This window comes from Antechinus flavipes, chromosome 2, assembly GCF_016432865.1.
Source record: "Antechinus flavipes isolate AdamAnt ecotype Samford, QLD, Australia chromosome 2, AdamAnt_v2, whole genome shotgun sequence".
Classification (NCBI taxonomy): Eukaryota; Metazoa; Chordata; class Mammalia; order Dasyuromorphia; family Dasyuridae; genus Antechinus; species Antechinus flavipes.
The window spans coordinates 448,564,475-448,580,567 of NC_067399.1; the positions used below are offsets into that span (position 1 = coordinate 448,564,475).

Below are 16,093 nucleotides of genomic sequence, written 5' to 3' on the forward strand. Positions count from 1 at the left end.
GCATTGGATTTGAAGTCAAAGATTTGGTTTCAAATCCAAACACTACCATTTACTAGTTTTGGTTCCCTGAGCAAACCATTTAATTTTTCTGGACTTCCCTTTTCTCACCAGTAAACTGAGACAGTCAGAATTCACTCCTTTCCTGAAAACCCCTCTTCAGCTCTAACTCTTAGGAATCTAGCCAGGAGAGGGACTCTGAGTTCTAATTCCGAGGGCTTTGATTAGGTCTCCTAGGTCAGTCACATCTGAATTGCTCATCAATCATCACCCCTATTAGAAAAGGGGTAACCAAAGGCTTTTTCATCTTTTAACAATGCTAATAACTTTCAGTCTCATACAACCGGATGACATCCGCTATACAAGTAAAACAAAGCGTTCTATAATTGTCAATTCCTCTTATTCTAAGCCCCTAGATTGTGTGTTCGGTGAAGGAAGGCTCCTAGGGCCCATCTTTAAAATTTAATTTTCAAAGCTGAAGAAACTGAGTGTAGAGCGGTTATATGAATAGCCCAGGGTTACTCAAGAAGTGAGGTTTCCCTTCACAAATTCTCATCAACCTCATCAATAAAAAACCAAATAAAATAAACATGGAAAATCCTAGCTCTGTTTAATTACACCAGTGACTATGGGTATGTCACCGTCCTGAGACTCAGTTTCCTCATCTGTAAAACGGGGCTGCTGGACTGACCGGCCTCTGGGTCCATTCCTAGATCTGCGTGTAGGATCCAGTGATCCTTAGAACAAAAGCCCGAGGACCTCCCCATCTCCCCCTCGCCCTCTCAAACTCCCAGGAGAGCGAGTCTCGCCAGGAGCCGAATACGTGGTTGCTAAAGATTGCGTAACTTCCTGTCCGTGCGCAGCGAGGGAGGCGGAGCTACTTCTCACTTCCGGAGGGAGGTTCGGCTGCGGGATCGTGGCTTTGGTTGGGTGAGTTATCCATCGCCCTGCCTTGGGCCTCGGAGCTGGGGGCTGCGGGGTGAGAGAGCCGGGGCCTCCGGGATAAGCGGGGGCGCTGAGAATGTGCGCTGTCGCCTCAGGGTGAGGCCGGAGCGGGAGATGTCTATTCGGGGCGGTTTCGGCCTCCGTAGGGTTTGGGAATGTTGGGAGGGGAACACAGGCCTGGGCTGCGCCAAATCAACAGGAAAGAAGCCGGACACGCCCCCCACTCTCCTTGGTCACTGTTCTCCCAAAGGAACCAGCCAGCCCTGGGTTTGTTTCCTTTGGGACTCTTGGACTTTTTCTTTGCCCTCGAGATCTATTTTCTAGTGAATAATTTAAAGCCTCAGTTTAACACTCCGCTAAGAGGAGGTGGCGATGAATGATCTGATCTTGAACTATGATCTCCGAGTCCTTCGCGCCCTCGGATCGTGGGTGCCGTGTTCCGAGTTTCACGTCCGATATTAGAGTTGAAGGCTATCTCGTCCAACCTCTCATCTTACAGAGGAGGAAACTGAGATGCAGAGAGGATAAAGGACGTGTTAATAAAAAGAATGACTAGGTAGCATTTATAGGGCTTTCTATTTTGCAAAACACTTCACAATTTTTACCTCATTTTATCCTCATCCGTGGGATGTAGATGTTCTTATTATTCCCGTCTTACAGATGAGAGGAATCTGAGGCAGACAGAGGTTAAGGGACTTGTCCAAGATGACATAGCTAGGAATTGGCTGATGCTGAATTTAAACTTAGATCTTTTAGTCTACCGATCCAGTGCTGTTATCCACTGTCACCTAGCCGCTTGGCCTGTCATGAGGCTTGTGAGTGGAAGAATCAAGTCTAGAACTCCAGTTTTCTGATTCTATGTGTCTCCATGTTCTTTCTTTCAGAGTGCCTTCCAGTTCTAAGTTTCTAAAGTCCATTTTGAGTACTATCATGTTTTTGTTTTAAGTGACTTTTGCCCCAAAGTTGTGGCAGCCAACTTCTTTTTTAAAATTTTATTTTAATCGTATTTTATTTTCCAGATACATGTAAAGATAGTTTTCAGCATTCACCCTTTCAAAATCTTGTATATGTAATTTTTCTGCTTTTTTCTCCCCCTCCCCATGACAGCAATTTAATCCACTATAGGTTAAACTTGTGCAATTCTTCTACACATATTTCCATATTCCTTATGTTGTGTAAGAAAAATCACTTCAAAAGGGGGAAAAAAAAACAAAGAAAAAAAAACTATAACAACAACAAAAAAGAAAATACTGTGCTTTGATTCACGATCAGTCTCCATAGTTTTCTTTCTGGATGTGGATGGTGCTGTCCATCACAAGGCTATAGGAATTGACCTCAGTCACCTCATTGTTGAAAAGAGCCAAGTCCATCACATTTGCTCATCACATAATTTTATTGCTGTGTACAGTGTTCTGCTCACTTCACCTAGCATCAGTTCATGTAAGTCTTTCTAGGATTTTCTGAAATTAGCCTGCTGATCATTTCTTATAGAACAATAATATCCCATTATATTTATATAATAGACTTACTCAGCTATTCCCCAACTGATGGGCATCTACTTAGTTTCCAATTCCTTGCCACTACAAAAAGGGCTGCTACAAACGTTTTTGCACATGGGTCCTTTTCCCTGTTGTGATCTCTTTGGATGCAGACCCAGTGGAGACACTACTGGATCAAAGGGTGTGCAGTTTGATAGCACACCTAGTTTCAAATTGCTCTCCAGAACGGATGCTTCATCAAAGTATTACTGTTCAGTTTTCCCACATCCCCTCTAACATTCATCATATTCTTTTTGTGGCAGCCAACTTTTAAAGAAGATCTACTGAAAATGTTCAGAAGAGTGCCACAGATTCTAAAAAGAGTTACAGACATATTTTGACTTTATTGGATTAATTGTTTAGCTTCTAAAGTGATGAATTTGAATAGTCATCACTTAAAATTTATTGTATGAGTGCATTACTTCCCAAATCATGAATTATTCTATTCTCCAAAAAAAAAATCTTTCTTAAAAAACTTGTTCTTATATTAAATTGATTTCTCTGTATAAGCCATATTAAAAGTTTGATAAGTCTTTCAAGAAAGAAGAAAAAAAATTTTTGAGGCAAAAAATTTTAACTAATTTGATACAGGCCCTCCATTTTCAAAGCACTTCTTCTCAGAGTTAATCCTGACATGGGAATAGAATGTGTTATTATCTCCATTTTATACATAAAAGAACAGACTCAAGGCAAAATGAATTATCCAAGATCATGCAATTTAGTAAGTTAGTAATTGGATCTAGAATATGACAGCTCATTTAGCTTTATTGCATAATCCCTAAGCCAGTAAGGGCATTGTCTCTTAGAGACCATTTTGTGAAAGAGATATGAAGATTTTAATGTCCTGAAATTAAAAATGAATCAAGTGTGTCATGGTAGATAAAAAAGTTAATATGGTGTCATTGCATGGAATGTTGTCGTTCCTTCCTCCTTCTTCTTCCTTCCCAATTGGGTTAAGTGACTTGCCCAGGGTCACACAGCTTAACAGAGGTGTTAGGTATCTGAGATCAGATTTGAATTCAAGTTCTCCTGACTTCAGGGCTGGTACTCTATTCACTGCATCACCTAGCTGTCCCACAATATTGTATTTTCTATAGAATAAAGGTGTTGATAGACTTCTGCATCCTGCCATTAAATATTCTGAAGGAGAGAAGACTTGAGGGGGCCATGATAATTGTTTTCATGTCTTTGAAATATTATGTAGCACAAGGATAGATTCTTTCTGTTTAGCTTTACTGAGTATAATTAGGAATAATGAGTGGGAATTGCAAAGAAGTTGATAATAATTAGAGCCATCTAAAAGTGAAATGGACTACCATATAGGTACAAAAATTCTTCAAGTGAAGATTGGATAACCATTTATTGAGAATATAATTTATCAAGGCAGTTAGTACAGTGGATAAAATACTAAACTTGGGCATAGGGCAACTCAAGTCCAAATTCCCCCATCAAATACTAGCAGTGCAATTCTGGGCAAGTTATTTAATCTCTGTCTGACTCAATTTTTTCACCTGTACAATGGGGATAATAATAGCTCTTACCTTTCAGGGTTGTTGTGAGAATCAAATGAGTTAACTTATATAAAATGCCTTGCAAACTTTAAATTGCTACATAAATGTCTAGCTATTAATCACATAGGAAATTTATTTTTATAATTAAGTTGAACTAGATGTCTTTTGAGTCCCTTCCAGCTATGAAATCTTGAAGTTTTGATTCCTTCACTGATTCCTCTTTTCAGCCCCATAAATTGGGGCTGTTTTAAGCCATATTCTCTCCATATCTTCAATTATCTTGTGAGATTGCTGCTCTTGAGAAGTGGAAAGAGTACCAGGCCCAGTGAAGTCAGAAGAGAACTATGTTTGTATGTGAATTTTGATTACTTTCTACTTTACGACCTTGGACAATTCACTAAACTCTGAGTCTCATTCATCTCATCCAAAAGTGGGGATAGTGATATTTGCAGGGTTACCTCACAGAGTTGATTTGAATAAAGGCTCAAATAGTTTTATTGTTACCGTAATTAGGCCCTCTATAGATGACTCCCAGTCTATACAAGGTGTCCCAAAAGTCTTAGAGCTTATTGTTTTAAGCTTTTATTTATGGCTTAAATAGTTTAAAACTACAATAAGAATATGCTGTATTTTTAGTTTCAGTTCATCCAGGGTTCCAGATATTCATTTCCAACTATCTCATGGACATCTTTCCTGCAATATCTTGGTATTTCCTCAATTCAGTGTGTCTAAAACTGCATCTAGCTATCTTATTCCCCAAAACTAATTCCTCTTTTTGTCTTCCTTATTTCTCTCAGTGGCACCACATTATGTTACACAGTTATATAAGTTTGGCTATTTTTATAACTGATTGTGTATAGGAAATGAGGAAGAATTAAATTTCTGTCAATTAGCCTTTTATAATACCTGTTATCATATAATCCTACTTTAATACCTGAAACATCTGTGATGTCTTTGGTATAATTACTCTATCAGATAGTATTTAACATTTATATAGGTATCTTATTCCTCTCATCTAGGTTAAGTTCCATAAAAGCAGGACTACATCTTATCATTGTTTCTCTCCTAGAACTTATTCAGTGCTTTGCATAAAATAAACACTTAATAAATAATTATTGAAAGAATGAATGGCGTGCCAGGTTTTTTTTTTTTTTTTAATCTATTTTGACACTTTCAAGTCATATGCTGTATATTGTAAAAAAAATACTTGCAAAGTTTTCAGGCTTAAGGAAAAAGTACAGTGATTTTCCCATTGTGAGGCTTGCACAGGTGCATTCATTTGCTATCTAAATGCCTTAGGAGGTGGTATCATTTTATTCCTCTTAGAAGAAAATGACATTGTTGAAACTTATTTTGCTTTAATTTAGAATTTAACTTCTTGAGTGATATAAAAGGAGACCCAGAACTACTTGAGCATGGCTGCTGAAATGAACTTCTCTCCCCCTGAGGTCCCAGAGCCTACTTTCCTGGAGAACCTTCTTCGTTATGGACTGTTTTTGGGAGCTATCTTCCAGCTTATCTGTGTTTTGGCCATAATCTTCCCCATTTCGAAGTCTCATGAAGGGGTAAGTAATTTTATTTGGGGGGGGAGGGGGAAGTATTAATTTCTTAAGGGCAGGAATAGTAGGCTTTATATATTTAGCATATCTTTCAAATGCCAATTATAGAACAATATAAGTATTGACCACGAATATGAATAGTTTGTGAATTTTCTAGTTTGTTACTATGTTCATTGTTATAAAAAAGCATGTTGTAGTAGTGGAAAATGGCCAAAGTCCCACTTCCACCACTTACTAGTCATGCTAACAGTCCCTATGGCAGGTTACTTCATCACTATGAAGCTTTTTCATATTTGTAAAATAAAAGATAACATTTATGAAGTACTTTCTTTAGGATCATGACTAAGGAAAACACTTTATGGAAAGCATTGTAGAAACTGAAGAGATTGTTGGTATAATTTTTCATTTCCCCATAATATCCACAATATATTTGAGAATGAAGCAGATCTGTTCCTGGGGACCTCCCTTTTTCCCAAAATCAAATTGTAGGTATTCTTAGGACATCAGGTCTGCTTTGTTCTCAGCTCACAAATTCTATGAATTATTGTATGTTAAAAATAATTCATTCAATAAACATTTACCAAGTGTCTAATCCATGCAAGATACACTGCCATCATGCTGTATTAGAGTGGATTAAATTCTCATGAGAACCTCAAGAGAGCAAGGTGATTAATATTCTTGTTTGATAGGTGGAGAAATGGAATCTGTGGTGTTTAGCTTGCTGATGAACTGGGTAACTAAGGGAAAGAGAGTGAAGTTAAGAAAGGGTTAATTAATGACAGGCTGGGAGAGATACTCCTGGATGTCACGATACAAAAAGATTTTTGCAAGCTACACCATTTGGCCAAATCTAAAATAATATTTTGCAAAATATCTGGGGGCTTTTGTGGATTCCAAGTTTAGTATGAGTCAACAGTGTGATATAGCAGTTAAAAAAGCTAACATAGTCTTGAACTACATTGAAGGAGATGGCATCTAAAAACAAGCAGCCATTAGAGAAGATCAGACCACACCTCAGGTATGCTATTGGGTTCTGGAGACCACATTTTAAGGACATTGATAAAGTGGTGCTTGTCTGGGAGAGAGGCAACCAGTGTGCGTATGCTGTATATGAGGATCAGTTGAAGAAAGGAGGGATAGCCTGGGAAGGGAAAACCTCATTTGAAAGAAGGGTATGGCTTATTCTGCTTGGCCCCAGGAATCAAAACTAAGAGTATTGTGCGGAAGACGGAGGAGATTTGGGTTCTAGATTAAGACACATTTCTTAACAATTCTGATTATTCAAACATGAAATAGGCTGCCTCAGAATATGGTGGATTTCTTCTCATTGGATGTTGTAGATGGATAGACCACTTCTGGATGACCACTTCTTATTTAAGTTATAGAATAAACTTTTTTTTCCACATATAAGTTGGACTAAATAGTCATTGAAATCCCTTGCGGTGCTGAATTTCTGGACTTCTTCAAATTTTAGAATATAAGCATTTCTATAAAACAAATTTTTTCCCCTAGAAGCCCAGTTATGTCATCTTTCCCCTTGCCTGTGGCCTGTCTTTATAGACCAGATTTTTTGTAGCACTTTGGTACTCTTAGACACATACATTTTTCTTAGTCCCTGTTTCTCCCTTTTTCGGGGTGAAAAAAACCCCAGTTTTATAGAAGTGAAATCCAAATAAAAGTTGTTACTGTAATCAGTCTCTTAGGGTGTTGTTTAAATTTTTTTTTTATGGTAAGATACTACATATGTATAGGAGGAAAGTTGTTGAGAATTGATCAGTGTATCAGAATAAGAACTATCTTCCCACAAAATACAGCAGGTAAAGTTAAATGAAATTTCAAACCAGTTTAACTTGTTAAAAAATAATTTTACTTCTTCATTAAGCCAAAAGGTTTAGGGATTTCATTTTATGTGAGATGAAACATGGAAACATTTTATTCTGATTTTGTTCTTTATCATACTTAAGTTATTCAAAGCACTTATAAGCTTTAAAAACTAGTATACTTATTTTGAATTATTTCCCCCCAGTCACTGATTCCCAGTATTTTTTTGTCTAATCTTCTAAGAAACACAAAATCATAGATTTCAGTCTGAAGATTCAAAAATCCAACCAAACCTGAAGCATGAATGAAGACTCAGAAAAAAAGGCTATTTAAGAGTGTAGCTTTAAGTGAAGAGAGTAGAAGGCAGAATTTTAGTTGCAGGAGATGGGGGAAGAAGGGGTTACGAATACATGCTAGAAATAACAACATTACCCATAAAGAAAAACAACTTTTAAGAGACTTAGAAACTGTTAACTGCAATGGAACCAACCATAGATCCAGAGGACTCATGATGAAACTTATAGAGAGGGTATTGATGTGGTGTGAAGGCTGAAGCATACATTTATGCACACATGCATGCACGCATGCAAATGGACATAGCTAATGTAGCAATTAATTTTGCTCAACTATACATTTGTAACAGGTTTTGTTTTTCTTAATGGGAAGAGAAAGGAAGAAGAGAATTTGAAACTGAAAATAAAATACTTTTAAAAAAAGGAATAAATGGTAGAGAAAGTTGGAGATAGCTCTGGTTTCTATCCTTCAAGATCACTCAGATTCTTATATTGAGCTTTTCTGATCACCTCAACCTAAGTATGATGATCTCTTTTTTTTCTCTCAATTCTGTAGCAGTTATGGTTTGTACAGTATTATATACTCTAGTTTTCATAGTTCTTCTACTGAGGTCTCGTATTATTATTTAATTTTTGTATATCCAAGTTTCTTGAGGTGTAGGGGCATTGTGTTTTTTATGTTTTTGTATTCCTCACAGCAACTAGCATAGGAGTTCTTAATATATTTTGGATCTGGACTCTCTGGCAGACTGAGGAAGTCTGTGGATCCCTTCTCAGGGTGATACACTTTTTTCAAGGCAGTCCTGATTGGCAGACATTTTATATTTATTTATTTTTCTAAATTAGTAGAATTTTATTTTTCCAAATACATGCAAAGACCTTGTGTCCCAGATTTTTCTCCCTTTCTCCCTACTGCTCCCTTCCCTAGACAGCAAGCAATCTACTATAGGTTATACATGTGCTGTTCTTCTAAACAAATTTCCATATTCATTATGTTGCACAAGAAAAATCAAAAGATTAAAAAAAAACATGAGAAAGAAAGAAAAACAAACAACAGCTAAAAAAAGAAAAGTGAAAATACTATAATTCATACTCTGTTTCTATAGCTCTTTCTGGATGCAAATGGCTCTCTATCAGAAGTCCATTGAAACTGCCTTGAATCACCTCATTGTTAAAAAGAGCCAAGTTCATTACAATTGATCATTATACAATCTTGTTGCTGTGTACAATGTTCTCTTGGTTCTACTGACTTCACTTAGCATCAGTTCATGTAAGGTGTTTCTGAAATCAGCTTATTTGTAATTTCTTATAGAACAATAATATTCTATTACCTTCATATACCATAACTTATTCAGCCATTCGCCAACTCATTGGCATCCATTCAATTTGCACTTTCAAATAATATTTTTAAATAATTGAAGACAATTCTAAATTTCAGTTAGAAAATAGTGAAAATAAATATAAAAATTTTTCCAAGTTTATGGCCCCCCTAAAAATCTATTCACAGGCCCCTTTTGAATTTGTGAACTTCAGGTTAGGAACTTCTGAATTGACAGTTTGTTGTTGCTGTATTCTCTTCCATTGTAGTAAAAATTCACTAAAATTCATGGGAAGAATGGCTCTTTTTGGTGTAATATCTATATAGAAATAGCTATTATTCAAGCAAGTTCTTCAGGATAAAGGACCCACAAAATGGGACACCACAGAGGTTATAATAATGTTTCTAGGAACAAAGATCTTTGGTAAATTATATAGGAGATTTAGAATTGTTCCTTATGACTAGTGATTTTTAAAGATTCAAGCATAAATTGAGAGCAAATAGAATTTGGAAGTAGATAACATACCTGATTTAAATAGACTATTAGAATTGGAATGAAGACACTTAGGCTCCTTTTTAGTCCAGATGTGTAAACATGTTTATATGCACAGAGACACATGTTTGTACCTTGTTTGCATTTTGCACATGTATTCTCTAAACTGTTAGAGAACCTAGGAACAAGATATTTTGATTTATGAGATGACAAGAATTGCTGTCCCATGATCATGAAAACGGAAATACTTGTTTCTTAATCTGAATGGAATTCCAGACAATTCTCTTTGGCCATGAAAAACCTCTTAGCTTTCTTCAGTCATCCCATTTTGAACATTAGAAGGCAGCAGTGGTTTACCTAAGGTAGCAAGCTCTCTCCTATGAATAATAGAACATGCTGCTTCCTTCCCATGAGAATGCTGGCACATTTCTGTGGGTTCTTCCTGCATAAATTACATCATTTTAAGAGTAAATCAGCATATTTTTGAGCTATAAATTAGTTTCGATAGGTTACAAAGGCATAGTTTCTTTTTTTTAATTAAAAAAAATTTAATATTTTTATTTTTCCAGTTACATTTTTTTTACATTTGTTTTTAAAACCTTAAATCTCAGATTCTCTCCCTTCCTTCCCCACCCCATCACTTTAAGAAGACACATGCAAATTATGCAAAACAATTCCATAAAAGTCATATTGTGAAAAAAAAACAGATTTTCTCCTCTCCCCCAAAAAACCCTCAAGAAAAATAAAAGAGTATGCATCAATCTATATTCTGATACAATCAGTTTTTTCTCAGTATGGATAGCATTTTTTATCATGAGTCCTGAGTAGTCGTGGATCACTATTGCTGAAAATAGTAAAGTCATTCACAGCTGATCATCCCATAACATTGCTGTTACTTTGTACACAGTATGTTTAACTTTGCTTGAGTTCTTGGAGGACTTTCCAGGCTTTTCTTGCTTATTTTTTCCCATAAAACAATACTATTCCATCACTGTCACATGCCATAATATATTTAGCCATTCTCTAATACCTAGACATGGTATTAGACATGGTTGGTGGGACGGTAAAGAAGCAGCATAAATGTAGTGGAAAGAACAATAAACTAGATATAAGGATACCTGAATTCTAGTCTTGATCTTGCTACCTTAGGTAAATCACTTCCCCTGTAAAGACTCTAGTTTTCTTATTCTAAAAATTAGAGGATTGAACTTGGTGACTTTTAAGGTTTTTTTCTAGCTCTGAGGGTTAGTCACAAAGGAAACATTTTTTTTTTAATTATGATTATTTTCAACATTCATTTTTTTTACATTTTGAGTTCCAAATTCTTTTCTTCTTCAGCCCTTGCCCTACACATTGAGAAGGCAAGCAGTATGTCAGTTATACATCTCATAAAGGTTTCTTTAGGCACATGGAGATTTCTGTAGGTTGAGGGATAAGAGAGAGAGGTCAAAAGGAAGGAATAGTAAGATATTGGGATAGCAGAGTCAGATAAGTAAAAGCTACAAATATTTCAGATTTGTAGATTGGGAACTTCTATTGTTAGATTTTTACATTTTTAAAAGGAATAATTTTTATGCCATTTGTCTTTGTATCCTAATTATTTCTTGGAAAAGTTCTCCCTTTCCTTTTCCAGATTGAACAAAAACAGTTAAGCAAAAACACTTGATGCAGTGACAGCCAGCTTCTGACTATACACAAATTTACTACACAATTTCTGGAAACCATTCTGTTTGATTCTGGACAAGTCTTCCCCCCTTCTAATCAGCTTGAGTTCTGCATACCTTCTGCTTCAAGTTAGTCTCTCCTAGATTGGCTTAACAACACAAATTCAAAACTTAATTGATGAGTAAAATCCTATTTCTTTCTCTTCTCTCCATTGAAGGAAGGGGGACATTTTGAGCCAAGAAAGTTTGAGGTGACCAAGAAGCCAAAGGGGGCTGCGCCTTCCCAAAGCAAAAAATCCAAGAAGGAAACCAAGAAGAAGAGATAGAATAGAATCTGCCAAACGGGGCATATGTGTGGCCTACTCTGCTTTCTTCAGAATCAAGTACTCATGAAGAGAAACCATTGCAGAAAAAACAGATCTTCATAAAAACATTTGTGTGACATCATCTTCCCTTCAGAATCTCACTTGGAAGAGACCTCAGGGGTCATTTAAAACAGTCTCTCTCTGAATAAGAATCCTTTCTATAGCCTCCTTCATGAGTGATCATGTTGCCTCTGTTTGAAGATTTCCAGTGATGGGGACCTACTACCTCCTGAGGCAATCCATTCCACTTCTGGATAGCTCCCTAATTGTTAGGAAATTTTTCCTTAACTTGAGCTGAAATCCACCTCTCTAAAACTTCTTCTCTGTCCTTCAGATACTAGGGAATTGAGTTGGCTCTAGTGGAGCATGGGTGCCTTTTAAAGACAGAGGACCATATGAACATAAGCATTTCCTAGGCCTTAGGTGGCCAGATCACCTTCCCAAAAGCTCTCTCTTCAATCAGTTTTGGTTCCTGAAGCATAACCCCTTCGGAAAGGAAAATGTGGGTTATGCCATTGTGGTGACATTTGACTTTAGGAAAAATGACACAGAATCAAGTGCACATTATATAAGCAAAGGCCATATATATTGGGATATTTAGTTTAAAAATCATGTTAAAATAACAGTTACTTTTTAGTGTTTCATAATTTTAAATAATTTTTAATATTACATGTATGTACACTACAATCCAGGATGTGCAGCCTAATCTGAACAAGTCTTCCCAGTTCCCAATCAGCTTTTGTCTTCACTTTTAAAAAGTGTTAAGGCCTTTCTTTGTCAGAATGATGTCAGCTACAGTCTTAGTAATTAGAGAGGCTAAGGTAGTTGAATCTTGAGAGGTTGCCCAAAGAATAGGCAGCCTTATCTTGTGGTGAAAATGGTTTTCATATTCTACCCCCAAAATTTTAATCATCTTTTTCCTTTTTTTATTGAAGCATTTTTTCATTATATCCTGTGTCGTCTTCTCAGGAGATGGAAAAAACTTCAGAAAGGATTTCACTAAATGAATATATGTTTTCCATGTAGAAATTGGCCATGGTTTCAACCTCTATAATATGTGTACATTTGGTTCCCCACTGCTCTCTCCTTGACCTGTTTTTAGAGCGTCCTTTGAACCTTTCCCGCTCCTAACAAAACATTTAGCCCCAGTTTAAGGAGAAAAGATTGGGATGACCATGAAAGAAGATTAATAAACCACAGTGCATGACAAACCTTTTATGTTGTCCGCTGGTGTGTGGGAGTTGTGGGAGCCAAGGGAGGGAGGAGGCAGAGTGGTGACCATGGTACAGTGGAGATTGGATCTGGAGCCCAAGGACCAGAAACCTGGCACTGGTTACACTCCCAGTGACTTTCAGCAGGTCTGGACTGAGGTTCCTTCCAACTCTTCATCCAGTGTGAAGCTTAAGTCCTCATTATATAAGTAAAAGGAGGGATGATGTGTTCTAAGAAGAATATTAGAATACAGTTGATGTATAAGGCAGGGTGTCATTACAGTCTTAATGTCTCAGAGATTCAGTAGAGGTAGATTTGGCTGTTTTGATAAGTCACATAATTAGAAAGATACTGGGAATAGTCTCAAGGACAGTTGACAGGTAACAAGCATATATTAAGTGCCAATTAAGAGACACAAAGCAAAAAGACTCTGCCCTCCAGGAGCTTGCATTCTAATGGGAGAAGACAATATAAAAGCTGGAAATTGAGGAGGATCTGCAAAGAGAAGTACAGAAGAGAAGGAAGCATGGCAATCCTGGGTGCCATATTAAAATGGAAGGAATTCACCAATGGGAAAAGGAAGCTGGTGTGGCAGAGAGAAGTCCCAGATTGAGAAAGCAGAAGGGGTTCACAGCTCATTGGGATGGCTCTTAGTCATTGGAAAAAAGGAAGTTACAGAGCCATATCTGTATTAGATTTTCCAATGGATTTATGACTTGCATAGGTTTTTCTTCCATGAGAAAAACAGAACTTGAATTCTAAAACTGGCTTTGATAAGGTAATGAAAGTTTAAAGCCATTAATTATGTCATGTAGGCCAGATAAATTTGGGTCTCTGACTTCTATAACATAGCTACATAGGATAGTGAACTTCTTATTTCAGTACTGGGGTGCTCAGTACCATACTGTAGATGATATCTTTGGTTTCATGGTCAAAAAAAATTTGATGACTAACCTAGTAATCAGCTTCTGATTTAGAGTGATTCATGTGTCACTGGGCCTTTTAAATCTGAGCTTATGTCGTGCTGAGAGACTGTGAGAGTCCATGAGCATCTTCACTCCATAATGAAGCTGTTGGATCAGAACTTTTCGGGAGTGTTTTGTTTTTGCTTTTTGCTGTGGACCTGTGATCTCATTGTAAAAAAATTCTTTTTGCCAGTGCCGATTGGCAGCTCTTCAGCAGTAAAGAATCTTAGGCTTCCCTGGTAGGATTTGGAATGTGGACTCCAAAGCCAGTCCTCTTATCTATTGCTATGGTTACTGCCTCTGTTTATAGTCATAGATTGACTATAAAGCCAGATAGACTATGTATAAGGCTTTTTACTTGCCACTGTGGAGTAAGATGTGATCCCTCATCTAAAAACAATTTACAATGTAGTTATAAAGAACCTTCATTTTAAGGAGACTCTCCAGGCCTGCCATGTCTTCATTCCTCCCTAGTTTCCATTCTTGATTCTTGACTTAACTGTGCTAAAGAAACCTCTTGAACCTGGAAATTCATTCAACTCACTGAGTTGTTGGTAAATATTTTAACAATATACATATGGCATCCTTAAGTTTTATCTGCATTATTAACATTTTCTCCATTACTTTCTTAAATCTAGACAACCAACACAACAATCAAGAAATCAAACCCTAATTTGTGGCTTCAGCAAATGCTGATTTTCAAAGTATAAATGCTTACAGTGAAAATTCAACAATCTGTTTTCAAAAGCAAGCTCTTTTGAGCTAGCTCTACCACATCTTTGACTTTATCCCTGGACTTCTCACTGGAAGTACATTCTATCCCTCTAGCCTCTTCCTCTGATTGTCTGGTTCCTCCCAGAACTTTTATTTGAAGGAAAATACTTTAACTTGTTGATTTCAATTAAGCATTTAAGTTTCTGCTATATCTTTGTACACTTTGCTATACACTGGTGGTATAAGGCAAAATGAAAAGTCCCTGTTCTTGGGGAGTTTACCTCTCCCAAAGAGGAAGAAATACACAAATAAGCAAATACAAAGGGAAAAAAATACAAAGTTGGGAGGAAATGTCTCATGTTGAATGTGATCCCTGAACTAAAGCCTAGAATGGAAGTAAAAGTTCTGAGGGGGGAAGGAATGAGCATTTATTAAGCACTTGCTATATCCGGTGCTTTGTTTAGTACTTTAACATAGCTCATTTGATTCTCATAATGTCCTGTGATTGCTGTTAAACTAATTTTACAGTTGAAAATATAGGCAGACAAAGATTAAATAACTTGTACAAAATCACAGCTAATAAGTGTCTAAGACTAGATTTGAAATTCAGGTCTTCTTGACTCCAGGCCTAGCACGCTCCACTAAGCCACTGCTGCCTTGAAATTCTAAGAGTTGGAGGAAGGGAAGGGGGGCAATTCTAGGCATAGGGAACAGCTTACACAAAGGTATAAAAGTAAGAAATGGAACTTCTTGTTCATGGAACAACTAGACCAAGTTTGTTTGAATCTAATAGATCATTACGAGATTGGTGAAAGCTTTGAAGTTTGTGAAATCAGTATTGAAGCCATATTGTGATGTGCTTCAAATGCCAAAATTGGACATATACATGAGGTCAAAGTACAAAGTAGTACAGTCATTTAATTTTTAGACAGATCACTGGGAAATATGTAAAATTTAATTAATATATGAGCTTATAGACCCATAAGGACAAAAGACCTTGGAAGAATCTGTGAGGAAGGGCCTTTTGAGCTATCAGATGAGTGGTGTAGACAACACCATGGAAATTCAGAGGAGGAGGAGAGCATTAATTGAATCTCCATGACCTCTACATTTTTTTCCCATTTAAGCACAAAGGGATTTCCACTGAAGTAAACTCTTGCCTGAGGAAAAAAAAAATTCATTTGCATCTCCAATACCTATTCTGGGGCTTTGTGCCCAATTAGTGCTTAGTAAATATTTATTGAAATTTGTGCAGAGATTTACAATTCTCGAAATGCAGTATGACAATATTTTACATTTATATAACACATCAAACACCTGGTAGAGTAGCAGATAGTATTTTGGTCAGGAAGAGAAATTCCCTCTACCAGCAGATTATCATAGGTTAAGTGACTTGCATAGGGTCATTCCTAAAATGACCTTCCTATAGTAGGTCTGACTATCTCAGCTTTTCTGCTGATAAACTCCAGTAGCTCTCTGTCATCTTCAGGATCAAATATAAAATCCTTTCTCTGCTACCTAATACCCTTCATAACTTGCCCCCACCTTCTTACTCCCTAGACCCCTCTCCCCACTTGCTCTGCTTTCCTATAATATTGGCTTCTTTATTGTTTCTCACAAGACACTCCATTTCCCAACTCTGGGCATTTTCATTAGCTATTCTGCATGCTTGAAATGCTATCCCTCATTTTTATTTCT

At 36.8% G+C, this 16,093-nt stretch overlaps 2 protein-coding genes across 4 annotated transcripts in view; both read left to right on the forward strand.

The window, feature by feature from the left end:
• The window catches only part of RPN2 (ribophorin II), a 178,600-nt gene that overhangs the window by 109,839 nt on the left and 52,668 nt on the right, over window positions 1-16,093 (forward strand). The window lies entirely within an intron of this gene.
• Window positions 840-16,093, forward strand: part of MANBAL (mannosidase beta like) — a 66,494-nt gene continuing 51,240 nt past the window's right edge. Inside the window, exons 1-3 of one of the 3 annotated variants that reach the window (XM_051979334.1) lie at window positions 842-927; window positions 5,359-5,556; window positions 11,358-12,715. In XM_051979334.1, the coding sequence (XP_051835294.1) occupies window positions 5,407-5,556; window positions 11,358-11,465 (258 nt within the window). In that variant the 5' untranslated portion in view covers window positions 842-927; window positions 5,359-5,406 and the 3' untranslated portion in view covers window positions 11,466-12,715. The other 2 variants (XM_051979332.1, XM_051979333.1) reach the window with 2 other exon arrangements.